General features: G+C 44.9%; 1 protein-coding gene across 1 annotated transcript in view; it reads left to right on the top strand.

Moving 5' to 3' along the window:
* Positions 1 to 17189, top strand: part of HPSE2 (heparanase 2 (inactive)) — a 419309-nt gene that overhangs the window by 293998 nt on the left and 108122 nt on the right. Inside the window, exons 7-8 of the mRNA XM_068257797.1 lie at positions 6544 to 6637; positions 10492 to 10598. Coding sequence (XP_068113898.1) covers positions 6544 to 6637; positions 10492 to 10598 — 201 coding nt within the window. The remainder of the gene's footprint in view (positions 1 to 6543; positions 6638 to 10491; positions 10599 to 17189) is intronic.

Here is a 17189-nt window from a genome sequence, read left to right as displayed (position 1 = left end):
ATGAAATATTTTCTTTTGATCTGGATAATCTCATCGAAATGGTTTGCTGAAAATTGCATAGTTAATGCACAGCTTTAGGGTGATGTTCACCAATAAACGGCTGACCACCCATAAGGCACAATCGGCAAGGATGATAATAAGGCCAGAGACAGCCCTAAAGTACTATGCTGCTGCTTTGCCTGTTATCGCACATAAGCAGGGCCGGCCTTAGGTTTCACAGCGCCCTGAGCGAAACCTGATTTTTGTGCCCCCCTTCACGCCCTATGCGCTCACACACACCCACACAGACCCATATGCAATTCCCCTTTTCTCCTGAGTTACCTCCTAGGACAGCGGTTCCCAACCTTTTTGACGTCATGACACATCACACCAACTTTTCAGGAATATTAACAAAAACAATCAGTGGGACAGTTACCCCCCCCCCCCCCCCATTTAGAATGATAGCACAGCACCAACAATTTGCACCACACATTATAGCCGCAGTGCGCCCCCCCCCCAAAAAAAAAACAACTCCCTCAAACTCAGTATAGGTAGGTAGCCAGGTATAGGTGCCCCCCGTATAGGGTCCCATGTGTAGGTGCCCTCAATATAAGTTGCCAAGCATAGATGCCCCCAGTATAGGAAGTCAGTTGAAGGTCTCCATCCACCCATAGGTAGCCAAGCATAGGTGCCCCCAGTATAGGAAGTCAGGTGAAGGTCTCCATCGCCCCCAACGGTAGCCAGGCGTAGGTGCCTCCAGTCAGGGCCGATTCAAGTAGCAATGGGGCCCTAGGGCAATATTAGCCTGGGGGCCCCCCAACAGACACCACCCCGACCAAAAAGCGTCATCAGAGGCCCTTTGTTGCAACCAAATTTCCCTCCTGAGCCCCTGAGCTGGCTGCTGACCCTCCCCCAATCATCCCCCAACTTAACAGACTCTGCAGTGCCCCTGGGGAGCAACAGTTCAGATGGGGAAGGGACAACTTGGGGGCCCCTACAGGCTCTGGGGCCCTGGGGCAACTGCCTATTTTTTCCTATGGTAGCTCCGGCCCTGCCTCCAGTATAAGTAGCCATGTGTTGGTGCCCTCAGTAAAGGTAGCCAGCTATAGGTGCCCCCAGTATAGGTAACCAGCTATAGGCGCCCCCTTGGAAGCCGGCGCCCTGAGCGACCGCTCTGGTCGCACAGGTCAAAGGCCGGCTATGCACATAAGGATGCATTTTTGCAAAGATCGTGGTGCTGCCTCTTCAGTATAAGTGAATTAGCGGTGGATAGAAGCACGGTAGCCGTTCGTTGTGGTGTAATGTACAGTCAACTGTGTTTTATAGTGCAAAAGAGCCCTCAGACTTCTATTACCAAACATACCAGCTCAGTGGCGTAAGAGGGCCCTGTGGCCATGAGCTAAACCACTAAACCATAATGAGATAAACCACTGTATCTGTCCTCCTCCTTCTAAAAATGACTTTTTAGTTATCCCACAGCTTTATTTTGTATTTAAATCTACTTTTAACTTTTAACTGCTCAATTGTATCTGCTCAATCACACATTCATTGAAGTATGCCAGAGCCAAAATCTTTGAACTATTGATCCTTTTTGTCTCTTTCCTGTTCTCAGTTATTTACTGCCAGGAAAGTGTTTTATGGCTGCAATTCCTTATCAATGAGGGCTACATTCTAGTCCGACCCGGTCCCCACCCAGATAGAAACTGTAACTTGCATACTCGATTTTTAACTCTTTCATGCAGAGAAAGAAAAAAGGAACACAGCATAGTTATTTGTGTGCTAGGCACTGTACATACACATGTCTATCTCACCGTGTCACATGTCACTTCGGATGTCCTTTAAGGGAGTCCACTACGGGCCTTATGGAGACCCATGGCAGGCCCACTGAATTGAAGAGTATCGACAGTGAGGCACTGGATGGAAGTAGCATCCCTCTCCGGGGCTCCACCAATAATCTACTTTCTTTGTAGTGTCCTCATATCCATGACTACGGCCCCCTCTCTCATCACATCACATGGCAATAGAGGGCGCTGTAATCATAGAGACTCTGATCTTAGGAGGATCATCGGTGGAGACCAGAGAGGTTTGTTACTTCCATCCAGTGCTCCACTGCCACCACAACTATGGGGGGGAGGGGGGGTACTACCCATGCCTATACTGGTGACCCTTCTGGCTAACCATACTGAGGGTACCTCTCGCTAGATACTGTATCTACCTATAGGGGGTGACCTAAACTGAGGAGTATCTCTAGCTCCCTCTACAGGGGGCTACCTGGGGCACAAAGGTACCTTATAATTCTTTTGGGGTGGTCCCATTAAAATTTTGCTTTGGGGCCCCGTGAATTCTAGCTACACTGCGCTCCTAGCAGATAGCGGAGGCTGGGATTTTGAAGCATCTTTTTGTACCGCAGTAGAATGTTTTCCTACCGATGGATCATTTGGTTTCACAGAGCGCAGAGAGAGAGCTGGCCGTGTGAAGCAGACCCAAGAATCACAAGAAACCTTCTCCGCTAGTTTCAAAGGGCCTCCACAAATCAGAAATACAATCTGTAGAATGTATGGAAACGCCACGACCAAGAATCTATTCCTCAGGGCGAAACGCTGGGACTACATAATCCAGACACCTCACAAGGCAAAATTATAAACAGATTTCTGCTCCAGTCCAGGAAACCTCACAGGAGCTCAAAAGCCTCGTCTCCGATTTCTATCCAAATTAATTAATTTGCTCTCATTAGACACCGGGCTTCTAGAAAAAACAGTCAATTGTTTTAATAGCTTGGAAATAATAATCATATTTGGAGGGTTTCAGGAGTTTAAGAGAAGGAAAAAAACTGACAAGAACGTAATTTTCCACAGGGGATTTGCCTCTTCCGCTCGGCCTTTGCGCAGGCCACACTTGCAGTGAGATGGATGGCTTTGTGTAGACATGACGCACATACCGTGATGTCATAGGTTACCTTTGGTGGAAATGTGCTGCTGAACCTCTGCACGTTGGTGAGTCGCTGGCCAACGTTACTCAGAGGTCCTCCTGACGAGGTCTGGCACTTGTGAGCTGTCCTATGTCAGACATAATTGGACAGAGCTGGGCACTGACTAGATCGGTAAAGCTGATATCATGTGAAGGGGTTTGAGAAGGATCTGAGAAGCATGTGGTACTAGTCTGTAGTGTGCGTGGTTCTCATCTCATCTGCACTATAGGTCAAGCACCCTGGCATCAGAGCAGCGAGCACGTCGATTAGAGCGCAGGAGATTTGGACGCAGCCGGCGCCACCATAAATCGCAATCAGAATTACGGCTATAGCGGCACACACTGAGTAACTTCAGCGCCGTCAGAAGACAGAACACTGTAATTCGGCCGCCAGCAATCGCTGGAAGCCGAACTACATCAATGATCTCCGCCTGACCTCCCCGTTTCTCAATCCCATGCACGCCTACAAGACTTTTCAAGAGCTGCCCCCACCCTATGGAACTCCCTTCCACTCCCCCTCAGACTCGCTCCTACCTTCAACACCTTCAAGCAAGCCCTCAAAACACATTTCTTTAAAATAGCCTAACCCACATCTGCCACACTCTAACGCTCTCAGTCAACCACCTTTTACACAACCGTACCTTATGTGTCCCTCCCCCACCATTTCAGTGGCGTAGCTAAGGAGCTATGGACCCCGATGTAAGTTTTGCATGGGGCCCCCCCAAGCACCCTATACATTACAATTGATACAGCGCACCAAGATCTGCAAAGGACAACAACAGTGTCAGAGGTGCAAGTTGGGGATGGGAAACAGTGTGTTAATGATTACCACTATTCAAAGTATCTATAGAAGTGATTATTACCAACACAGGGCCAATAGAGACCTAATATTGTGCTTGAGAGACCCAAGAGCCCCGATGCGGTCGCTACCTCTGCAACAACTATTGCTACGCCACTGCACCCTTTAGATTGTGAGCCTGTAAGGCTTGGTGGTGTATTCTCCACAGTCAGCATGCAACGCATGAGCTGGCGTGGAGGAGGTACACACACTAGCACAAGGAAACAGGCTATCCCTAGTATAGTGGAGGGGAGGACTGACTCCAATAGGAGATTGTGGCGCACAGAGCCAGTGCAGATCCGACAGCCACAAACAATTCTATCGCTATAACGTCTCAGCGCAAAGTAGCGCTGAGCGCATAAACCAGGACTGAGGAGATCAGGACAGGTAGACAGAATGAACGCTTGCTAGCTAGCCGCTACTTAGTGACAGCAAGCGTCCACAACAAGACAGACTAGAATGAGGCAGCCAATGCGTTGCAGCGATGGCGTGCCTCACAAAGACAGGACAGGATAGTCAGGAAATAGCAGGATCAAGATAGATGAACTGAACACAGCCAAATATACAATAAGTATGTTTTCCTAGTGTATTACAATTACAGCTATCAATGAAACTATTTGTAACGTCTGACTAACATATGTATATATCGGCAATGAACCGATATATGACATAAGCAGGAACACCGACTAGCACTGGAGCAATACAGGGAACAGGACTCAGAAGGATTCGTTATCTCTTCGCAGAGATGAACGCAATCCACAAACGGTAACAGAACAGGATTCAGAAGGATTTGTTATCTCTTCGCAGAGATGAACGCAATTCACAAACAGAACCAGGAGCAGGGTAACTACCTCAGCACGGGTGGTCACGATACGCGCAAACTACCAAAACGTGCTGGAAGGCTGACTAACTGCACACAGGATATAAACAGTTCGTGTACGTATACATCAGCGACACTGATGTATCAACGTAACACGAATACAAGGAAAATAATAAACGTGCTGGTATGCATATATATATTGGCAATGAACCAATATATGATGCAAAGACCAGCAAAGTATCTTTAGAACAAAAAACACGATCGGGGGCTGAAGCAACAGCAAGACAGGCTTAAACTGAAGCTATGAAAACCCGAGGAGGAAGCAGATCTTTATACTGAGGTCATCCAATGGGAGCAGACATGCAGATTCCCACACAGGTGAATGATAATCAGTCACAAGCTGACAGCAGGGAAAGACAGACAAAGCTATGCAGCTTGCATGGAAATAGATCAGAACTGCCTGAGCTGCAGCACTACTACTTCCAGCAATACCTGCTGCAGCAGCGATCATGACAGAGCCTTTGGCAGCCCCCCCTCCCTTAGTGTGTCCTCCTTCCTAATTTTGCTACCCCAGCAATGACACCTTTCTCATGGACTTGATTTGCTGGATCTCTGTAAAATGCATTTTATACCTTGATTGCATGTATAACTTTTTGCTATGTTGTAAAACCGTTTGCTACGGCTCTGTCTGTCACCCCTTGTTACATTGTATGTATCCCTATTTATTGTCCAGCGCTGCGTAATATGTTGGCGCTTTATAAGTAAAATAAATAAATCATTCCCTACCATCTATGTTGACCTGGAGGGGGAATAGTAATTAACGCCTCCGGGACTTGTGCAGGAGCAGGATAAGCCATATATCGGCTGTATCCTGCGCCCAAGTCTCCCGGCGGTGATTTCTCTCGTACGCTAAGAGCAGAGTCATGCCCCAGGCAACCTAGACAGGTGCTCAGCAAAACAGCGCAGGACAATTTGGGTGCACCGTGTGCCCCATAGGCCGTAATGGGAATTACAACTATAGCGGCGCTCAGACAGAAATGTTGGCGCTGTCAAAAGATGGAGCCCGAATTACTTGAAAATCAGCGTAATTCGGCCGTCAGCATTAGCTAGCAGCTGAATTACGTCTTTCGGCCTGGAGGGGAATAGTTATTAACGTCGCCGGGACTTTTGCAGCAGCAGGGGGAGCTGTTTTTTGGCTTCATCCTGTGCCCAAATTTCATGGTACCATTTTTGCATGTATTGTGAGCTCCTCTGAGGACAGCCAGTGACATGACTATGTAAAATCAGGAACCCAGCGCTGCAAGGCAAGAGTGCTACCCACTATGCCACCATGCAACCCATTGAATTATTTATTCAGTCTGCTGGTCTTCCTGGAGTCAATAACTGTACAGTGTACATTTCTGGTGAAAAAACCCTAATAAAACACATAAAACGATAGGAGCGTGTGAGCGTGCACCGTGGGTTTCTGTTGTGTCAGGCTCCATGTTTTATTCACCTCTCTTGGTGCATTTCCCAGACCCTCCTGAATGATGACAACATTAAAGTCCTGTTTTTACGCTTCTGGGAAACACAAACTAGGCAACGATACTTCAAGATGGCAGGTTTGGGTTTGGATCCAGTAAAAATATTATTCCAGTTAATCCGCACAGAGCAGAGCTGGCCGAGATCCGTGGCTGGTATTGTGATTAGCGCTGGGGATTTTGCACACACTTTTTATTTCATGCTCTCGCCCGTATATTTCTCTATCTGTGGTTGGCCACCGGCATCGAATGCTGCAGTTTCTGTATCCGCTCTAGTCATTTCCCGAGAATGCAAGCTGACAATCCTGCTAGAATATACATTGTGCTCCATATACACAACTTAGATATAGATAAACTGGAAAACAAAATACATTGGCATTAACGACTCTGCAATCACTAAATTGTCTTTGTCTTTTTAGTCAGAACATTGACGGACGCGTTGGAAAAGTCGTCGACTTCATGAAGACGCGACTGCTGGATACGCTGTCAGAACAGATTAAGAAAATTCAAAAAGTGAGTTTTTTTGTTTATGAAACTTGGCCGTTGTTCACAGCAAGCACATAATATTCTCCTGAGGAAGTGGATATCCAGTCCCACGAAACGTGTCACCAATGTGTCATTACAGTTTTTCAGATATTCTGATTGTGTCATCCTTGAAGTAAACCATCTCTCATATTCAGTTTTATATTGGTTTTAAGGCATTTTATTTACACATGGGAGCCTCTTTACCTCTTTGCCTCATATACCTCCCTACCAAAAAGGTTAGGGCTCTAGCTGGCTTCACCAAGCTAACTACCCCAACTGTTTTTTATGAGAGCATGACCAAGATCCAGAGAAAACCTGGTGTACATTCAGTGGAGATGAATTTTTTTCCACATGCCAATACGGTTGGTTGCCTGTAAATCAGCCTAACTTTTGGAGTATTCCTTCACATCTACATACTTACCAGTTCAATGCCAATACTTCAACATTTGGGCTCCCTTTGTCTCTGAGTACTTTTTTTTAAGGTGATCCACCTCTTATTTCTCAAGTCCCTGTTCCTAGGTATGGTTAATGAATAATAAAAATATCAACCGAAGCTATAGACCCGACAAGGGAAATAACAACGAAAGCTATAGACCCAACAAGATAAATGTCAGCCAAAACTATAGACCCAACAAAGGGAATATCACCCAAAACTATAGACCCGACAAGAGAAATATTCCTCAAAGCTATAGACCCAACAAGGGGAATATCATTCAAAACTATAGACCCGACAAGGGAAATATCACCGAAAGCTATAGACTCAACAACAGGTGTATCAACCAAAGTTATAGAACCAACAAGGTAAATAAATGTCAACTAACACTATAGACCCAACCAGGGAAAGATTAACTAAAGCTATAGACCTGACAAGGGAAATGTCAACTAAATCTATAGACCTGACAAGGGAAATATCATCCAAACCTAAAGATGAAACAAGAGAAATACGATTTGAAGCTATAGACATGATAAGGGAAATAGCAACCAAAGCTATAGACCTTACAAGGGAAATATATTCCAAAGCTATAGACCCAAAAAAGGAAATATCATTCAAAGCTATAGACCCAACAAAGGAAATATCATCCAAAGCTATAGACCCAACAAAGGAAATATCATCCAAAGCTATAGACCCAACAAAGGAAATATCGTCCAAAGCTATAGACCCAACAAGAGAAATATCGTCCAAAGCTATAGACCCAACAAAGGAAATATCGTCCAAAGCTATAGACCCAACAAGAGAAATATCGTCCAAAGCTATAGACCCAACAAGGGAAATGTCAACCAAAGACACAGATCAAAAAGGGAAGTGTCAACCAAAGCTATAGACCCAACAAGGGTAATGTCACCTAAAGACATAGACCCAACAAGGGAAATGTCAACCAAAGCTATAGACCCAACAAGGGAAATATCAACCAAAGCCATAGACCCGGCAAGGGAAATAACAACCAAAGCTATAGACCCAACAAGAGAAATGTCAGCCAAAACTATAGACCCAACAGGGGGAATAGCACTCAAAACTATAGACCCGACAAGGGAAATATCACAGAAAGCTATAGACCTAACAAGGAAAATACCACTTAAAGCCATACAACCGACAAGGGTAATATCACCCAAAACTGTAGACCCAACAATGGATATATAATAACCAAAGCTATAGACCCAACAAGGGAAATAAATGTCAACCAACACTATAGACTCAACCAGGGAAAGATTAACTAAAGCTATAGACCGGACACGGAAAACGTCAGCCGAAACTATAGACCCAACAAGAGGAATGTCAACCAACACTATAGACCCAAGCAGGAAAATATTAACCAAAGCTATAGACCCAACAAAGAAAATGTCAGCTAAATCTATAGACCTGACAAAGGAAAGACCAGCCAAAGCTATAGACCCAACAAAGGAAATATCGTCCAAAGCTATAGACCTGACAAGGAAAATTTCAACCAAAGCTATAGACCCAACAAAGGAAATATCATCCAAAGCTATAGACCCAACAAAGGAAATATCATCCAAAGCTATAGACCCAACAAAGGAAATATCGTCCAAAGCTATAGACCCAACAAAGGAAATATCATCCAAAGCTATAGACCCAACAAAGGAAATATCGTTCAAAGCTATAGACCCAACAAGGGAAATATCGTCCAAAGCTATAGACCCAACAAAGGAAATATCATCCAAAGCTATAGACCCAACAAGGGAAATATCGTCCAAAGCTATAGACCCAACAAGAGAAATATCGTCCAAAGCTATAGACCCAACAAGGGAAATATCGTCCAAAGCTATAGACCCAACAAGGGAAATATCGCCCAAAGCTATAGACCCAACAAGAGAAATATCGTCCAAAGCTATAGACCCAACAAGGGAAATATCGTCCAAAGCTATAGACCCAACAAGGGAAATATCGCCCAAAGCTATAGACCCAACAAGGGAAATGTCAACCAAAGCTATAGACCCAACAAAGGTAATGTCACCTAAAGAAATAGATCCAACAAGGGAAATGTCACCTAAAGAAATAGATCCAACAAGGGAAATGTCACCTAAAGAAATAGATCCAACAAGGGAAATGTCACCTAAAGAAATAGACCCAACAAGGGAAATGTCACCTAAAGAAATAGATCCAACAAGGGAAATGTCACCTAAAGAAATAGATCCAACAAGGGAAATATCAACCAAAGCCATAGACCCGGCAAGGGAAATAACAACCAAAGCTATAGATCCAACAAGAGAAATAAATGTCAACCAACACTATAGACCAAACCAGGGAAATATTAACCAAAGCTATAGACCCAATAAGAGGAATGTCAACTTAATCTATAGAACTGTCAAGGCAAATATCAGCCAAAGATATACACCCAACAAGGGATATATCACTCAAAACTATAGACCTGACAAGGGAAATATCATCCAAAGCTATAGACCCAACAAAGGAAATATCGTCCAAAGCTATAGACCCAACAAAGGAAATATCGTCCAAAGCTATAGACCCAACAAAGGAAATATCGTCCAAAGCTATAGACCCAACAAGGGAAATGTCAATCAAAGACACAGATCAAAAAGGGAAATTTCAACCAAAGCTATAGACCCAACAAGGGAAATAAACGTCAACCAACACTATAGACCCAACCAGGGAAATACTAACCAAAGCTATAGACCCAACAAGGGGAATGTCAACTCAATCTATAGAACTGACAAGGCAAATATCAGCCAGAGCTATACACTCAACAAGGGATATATCTCCCAAAACTATAGACCCGACAAGGGAAATGTCAATCACGAAACAAGGGTAATATCATCTGAAGCTATAGACATGACCAACAAGGGTTATATCAACCAAATCTATAAACATGACAAGGGAAATATCTGCCAAAGCTATATACCAGTTAAGAATTATGTCAACCAAAGCTATAATCAACCAAAGCTATAGACTCAACAAGGGAAATATTGATCAGAGCTATAGACCTGACAAGGGAAATATCAGCTAAAGCTAAAGTAACTTGTAAGGAGAATTGTATTGGTAATATGAAATAACTGTTACTCGAGTCATACTTTCTGTGTTATTTTTGGTATGTTTGACACAAATGAGAATAAGTTAAATCATAAACTGTAAATTGATATTCTTAGAACTTCTGAGCATGCTGTGATAACCTACTTGTCTTAAAGTGTAATTTCCTTAAACCACAACAAATCATTAGTTTGTTATTTGCAGTGTAGCTTTTACTGGCCTCATATCTTGATTGTTCACACAAATATTGTGCATTCATATAAAGCTTGGTCCTCATGGGAGGTCCTAGCACCGCCTCCATCTGCCTCTCCACAGAAGCCTGTGTGTGTTCTCTCTATAGGTGGTGTATACACACGCCCCCGGGAAGAAGGTGTGGCTTGGAGGAAGTGGAGCGCCCTGGTCTAGAGGAACAAACAACTTATCAGACACTTATGCGGCTGGATTCTTGTGAGTAAATGTTAGTCAACTTTAGTCTATGCCCCGCCCCTTGCGGTCTAAATACCATGATGGGTCATACCAGAAGGGGGGAGCCTGCTGTTATCCCCTCTAACTAAGTTGCTTCAGGTCACATGACTACTGTTTTAGTTGCAAGATTTTTAGATGCAGAAACCTCGTACTACACAAATAAAGTTACATTTGGGCATTCCAATTTGAGCCGCCTGCAGATGGACATGGAGTCATAAAGCAAAAGAGTACAATAGTGGTACTTTTCTCCAGTGCTAAGTAATCTGATATTCAGAAAATAGGATGGTGTAGTGGATAATAGATTTATTAATTAGGCCTAACCATAACCTTACCCTGTCCCGCCCCCACCCCTTGCCCCTCCCTAGCCTTGCTCCCTTCACCATGCCTAACCCTAACCTCATTTATGCAAGATCGGTTAACCCTCGCATGCAAATGCTTTTATGCAAATCAATCACCCAGAAACCATTGCTTTCCCTACAACTTTGTTAAAGTACCCCCGACCCCCCCTTTAAAACAGCACACTTTTTTTGTGAGACATAAATCACTGCGCCTTCCTCCCCCTTTAGCCCTGCCCCCCCCCCCCCCCCCGTTCTGCTCAGCCGAAATCTTCGACTTGAGCAGAACGTCAAGGATGGGTGGGGAGGAAGTGTCAGTACTTCCTCATCTCTGCCCATCCTCAGGAACGCCCCCTCCACTCGCCGCTATTAGTTCCTATCTGCACAGCGTGCTGGGGAGCTGCGCTGTGTGAGGTCTTGGGGTAATTTTGCTCGGAACAATAGTGTACTAATCAGGGCTGGATTTCCCATAAGGCAGTGTAGGCACATGCCTACAGGTGCCTGATGATGGAAAGGCGGCTCACTTCCCTCCTCTAGTGCCTCCCTCCTTCCTTATGCAGAGTCCGGATGAGAGTGTAAATGAGAGTTTACACACCCTGCTCTCGGCATTCCACTGATGGGATCTCATGTCAGTCAGGGGCACCTGTAGCTACTTAATATAAAGGGAACTTCTGGCTACCTAAATACTAAGGGACATCTGAAGCTACCTATGGCAGGCAAGGGAAAAGTGACAGCTGGGACAGCCAGTACACTTGCGGTGTGGTTCGGGGGGTGTTTGTAGGTTCATGGAGGGCGGAGTCTAGGATGCCAGGACATCTGTGCTTATAAGCTCCTGTGATGTAAATCCGGGCCTGGTACTAATACAGCTATTACTGCACTATCGTTCTGAGTTAAATTATCTCAAGACCGCACACAGCGCAGCTCCCCAGTGCGCTGTGCAAATAGGAACTAATAGTGGCGAGTGGAGGGGGTCACTCCCAGAGTGCACCTCAAAAAATCTGGAGATAGAGCCTTCTGTCATGCTGCCCCTACTCTTTGGAACTCCCTGCCACACCCAGTAAAGACAGCACCATCCCTGGAGCTATTCAAATCCAGACTGAAAAGCCACCTGTTTAGCCTGGCATTTCCGGACTTATAAAATTCTTCCTCTGTACCACGACGGTCTGAGCCATGCTTATGCGCTTTGAGTCCTATGGGAGAAAAGCGCTCTACAAATGTTATTTGTTGTTGTTGTTGTTCCTGAGGACGGGCAGAGAGGAGGAAGTACTGACACATCCTCCCCGCCCATCTTCGAGCTCTGCATCACAGCTAAGCAGAGCAGGGGACAGGAAGGGGCGCTAAAGGAGGATTGTGCTGTGACTCATGTCACAGCACAGATAATAAAAAAGCATTCAAAACATTTTAACTAAAAACGAGGCCAGGGGTACTTAAAAGCCTCTTGGGTCTTGGTTACAAAATAATACATTCTCTTGTGTAGTCACATGTGCTGCACAGAGGCTCCCTACAATCCGTATGTGTCCTAAATCTTGCCCTGTATTGTGCATAATGCGACATGCAAGCATACAGCGCATCAACCTATCTAAAGATTAGGAGCACTTGTCCTGCCATGCCCTCTTAGGACAGATAGTGCATCAAACTAATCCCACAACTGACAACGTTGTCAACCCGTTTATAACAGCCACCTATTAATAGCTGTAGACTTCACCTCTTGGCTAAACTTTCACCCTGCTTTTTTATCTTTCCTTGACACCAACCCTGACCTTTCACCACTAACTCTAATCACACACTCTTTAGAATGTGACTCCATTTTTGTTTGAACGTAAAAAAGGGATCTCTGAGTAATGTAATGTTATTAGAATGATCTGTCTGCTTCAGCCGATGGCCAGCTGAGGTTTTCCGCACATGCTGAACAATCCTTGCATCCCCTGCAATTTAATTTTTGTAGATTGGACTGTTCACAGCAGGGCAGTTTCTAGGCTAAATTGCACACAGGGTGAGGGTGCAAAAATGGGGCCCCTTCCCCGTCACCCCCATGGACTCGCAAACCCCTACTCTTTAGGGACAGTCACACAGCCACAGGTCACAAGTAGATCTGCCTACTTACTAGTGACCAGCCGCTCATCCAGGGGGTAGCAGGGACCAGGAGAACACACAGGCGACGAGAGCCCGGAAAGCCGACCCCTCCATAGGCGCTGCGCACTGACAGCCTGCAGTACCGCTACAGGACACCAGGTGTCATCATGCAGTGGTGACGTGATGATGACTTGACATCTGACGCAGGCAGCCTAGGAGGAGTCAAGGAAGGTGATTGCACTGGTAATCTTCTTTCTTCTTCCATCTGGCTGCACCGTGCGTCACCAGCTCCCCAGCGGTTATGTCCTTCTGCCTGCGCCCCCCTTCTTCTACTTGCCGGTCTGCACTCAGGGCGGTCGCTCTGCCCGCACTGCCCAAGAAACTGCCTTGATTCACAGCTAGAGGTCTATCAGAATCCTAACAGAAATCCAAATATCTGCTCACAATCCATGTTCAGATCAACACAATTCCCAATACCTGAAGCCTTTCATAGTAGGAGATGTACAGAGGCGCCAGGAGGATAAAATTCACTAAAAACGTCTAAAATGTTCGGGAGGCGGTGGTGGACCAGCCAACCCAAAACAGGCACAATGCTGTCAATTTCAGTAGCAAAATATTTATTCACATACTCCCAGAACAATTGGCAACGCATTTCGCAGGCAAAATCCTGCTTCTTCAGGCACTAAACAACAGGAGTAACACACAGCTAGGGGTCCAATCTATGCTTGGCACCTCTAGTATAATAAGCAGGACTGAGGAAAATGAGGATGTGGTACTTAATTAATAGATGGTTAAATAGTCACCTGCCGCACCGGATTTGACTTCTGGCTCCAGTCTAGCTGGAATTTACATATTAGAACATCCAATCGGCATGAACACTGCTAATAATTGCAAATGGCATATTATACGCAGCTTGGAACTTTGCCAACCAGATGCTCACTGCTCGTTGGCCTGATTCCAACCTGCATTGAAAGACCACTATAACAAAAAACTGTAAAATGTAAAATACATACACATAAAATGTACGTTTCTCCCAGAGGAAAATGCACTAGAAACTACTTTTTTCCTATGTTGCAGTCACTAACAGCAGGTAGTAAAACGCTGACAGATTTTAGACTAGTACATTGCCTCATGGGGGATTCTTAGTATTTCCTTTATTCTTTACAAAACCACTTCATGCACACTATTCTGGCAGTTGGACTGAGCAATTGCAGTTAAAGGGAACCAGAGCTGACATAAATTAAGTTTTATACATACCTGGGGCTTCCTCCAGGCCCGTGCACACGTATTGCTCCCACGCCGCCGTCCTCAGTCTTCTCCGTCTTCGGTACCGACTCCCGTAACTTCAGCCAGTCGCGGCCAGTTTGCGCAAAAGAAGTGCGCCCTCTACGTATCCCCCCGGCAGCTTCTGTCACCCCCACCCACCTTGAGACATTTAAAGGACAACTGAAGTGAGAGGGATTTGGAGGCTGCCCTATTTATTTCTTTTTAAAGGACACCTGAGGTGAAAATAAACAAATGAAATAAACAATTGTATCTATCCTCCTTCTCCTAAAAATGACTTTTTAAGATATTTCACAGTTTATTTTATATTTAAATCTACTTTTTAAGTTGTTACTGTCTTAATGTTTTTGCTCAATCAATGACACACTCATTGAAGGATGTCAGAGCTAAAATCTATGAACTACTGACACTTTTTATCTCTTTCCTACTCTCAGAAGCCATTTTCTGATAGGAAAGTGTTTTATAGTTGTATTATAGTTGTAATTTCTTATCAGTGAGGGTCACACTGTAGTCTAACCCAGATCTAACAAGATTAGCTGCATGCTTGATTCTGGTGTTATTCAGACCAGACACTGCTGCAGCCTAAGGGCCCTTTTCCACTTGCAATCGCTAGCGTTCACGCTGAACGCTAGCGATTGCTGAATCGCAATTACCGGCGATTCCCCGACGTTCGCCGCCGCGATTTTGCTATGCTATGCACTGCATAGCAAAATCGCGGCAAATATCGCTCCGCCGCGCGTTCGCGTTCCTGACAAAAACGAATCGCGGTAGTGGAAATGACCTACCGCGATTCCTATGTTAAAAAGCAAACCGTAGCGATTGTAAAATCGCTAGCGGTTTGCGTTTTTGCGATTCAGCCAGCGCAAACGCGCTGGTGGAAAAGGGCCCTAATAGATCAGCAGGACTGTCAGGTAACTGTTTAAAAGGAAATAAAAATGGCAGCCTCCATATACTTCTCACTTCAGTTGTCCTTTAAGGTTAAATCTAAATATATTTCCCATCAACAAAACTGTGTTTTTTCACCCTACACAAACCTTGCCTCTCGGTGAGCGAATGTGCAGACACGACGCACTGGTTGGCCGCAGATGCGGTTGTAACATCTGTACAGTATCACAGCTTGCGCCGCTGCTCGCCGTATTGGGACGGGGGCCATGCTTCTCACAGGAAGTATCTCCCCTTCTGTCGGAACGCTAGCGCAGCACACATGCAAAAGCAATTTGGACGCAGATTGCAATTACTACACCTCTCTTAGCACAATTTACTCCATGTCAGCTCTCGCTAATCACATCCTTTGAGCTCGTCAGCGCTTCGGCGAGCACACGGCCATTAACCCCTAGCGTAAAAAAGTCCAAATGCTGACGCCATGTGCATAGCTCGCTATAAATGTACACTATAAATAATTTTCGGCATCTGGAGCGCTTTATAGGAGCGCAGCTGTTTATGGCCTCCTCCAGCCCCGGTATTTATTAATGAGGGCGCGTACGTCAGGACAGATATGAAAGGCGGCAGGATGTGCCCTTTACGCGGGCTGCGCAGAGGCCAAGCGCCCTCAGCCAGGCAATAAAACAAGATATCCCGTATTGGTGACATTGTAAAGCAGCAAAGCGAGAAAAGGATTAGAGCGCGGCCGTTTAACCGCCGTACAGTGGCTGAGCCCCGGGGCGGACGCAATTACGCCTGTTTACATCTCTACATTGATCACAAGGCCTATAAGCCTTTATTAGTAGAAAATTATACATAACACCTCCATAAGCCGCTCTTTACCTCTTAATTGATTCCACGGGAGGTAATTTGAACAAGCCTGTCATTAGTCTGAGCTGCTAGCGAGCTTCCACGCCACTGGAGGCTGCTGGGATCAGTTTACAGGCCTGGCGCGGACTGCAGTTAACCCCTGCAGCTGGCAGCCGTCATTGTACAGGAGCTCCCGAATAAAATATGTGACTGCATAGAACGCTGCGGAAACCAGTTATCAATCAACTTCAGTAAAGCCTGGTACACACCTTCAACTTTGATTGGCCAATCACTGACCAATTTTACCCCCTCCATGTAGTATGAGAGATTATCTACACAATCTGTTCATTGTATTTAAAATCTATTGGCCCTCATACTACATGGAGGTGTTAAAATTGGTCAGCGATTGGCCAATTGTAATTGAAAGTGTGTACAAATATCAGCAAATCGATTGTTGATTGTTTGTTTTTCAAAGACTTATTCTCCCATGAAGTAATCCTACCATAGTCGTAGTCTAATGACCAACCATATTATTATTATTATTAATTTATACAGTATAGCACTGACATCTTCTGCAGCACTTTCCAGAGTACATAGTCATGTCACTGACTGTCCTCAAGAGCTCACAATCTAATCCTAACATAATCACAGTCTAATATGTCCTACTATATTATTGACATCTTCTGCAGCACTTTACAGAGTACATAGTCACGTCACTCACTGACTGCCCTCAGAGGAGCTCACAATCTAATCCTACTATAGTCTTAGTGTAATGTCCTACCATATTATTATTATTATATATTTATATAGCACTGACATCTCCTGCAGCACTTTGCAGAGTACATAGTCATGTCACTGACTGTCCTCGAAGGAGCTCGCAATCTAATCCTACCATAGTCATAGTCTAACATCCTAACATATTATCATTATGTATTTATATAGCACTGACATCTTCTGCAGCACTTTACAGAGTACATGGTCATGTCACTGACTGTCCTCAGAGGAGCTCACACTCTAATCCTACCATAGTCATAGTATAATGTCCTACCATATTATTATTATGTATTTATATAGCACTGACATCTCCTGCAGCACATTACAGAGTACATAGTCATGTCACTGACTGTCCTCAGAGGAGCTCACACTCTAA

Source organism: Hyperolius riggenbachi, chromosome 10 (genome assembly GCF_040937935.1).
Source record: "Hyperolius riggenbachi isolate aHypRig1 chromosome 10, aHypRig1.pri, whole genome shotgun sequence".
NCBI classification, from domain to species: Eukaryota; Metazoa; Chordata; class Amphibia; order Anura; family Hyperoliidae; genus Hyperolius; species Hyperolius riggenbachi.
Note: the sequence above shows the minus strand (reverse complement) of the source record. Positions and strands in the feature narration are given on the sequence as shown.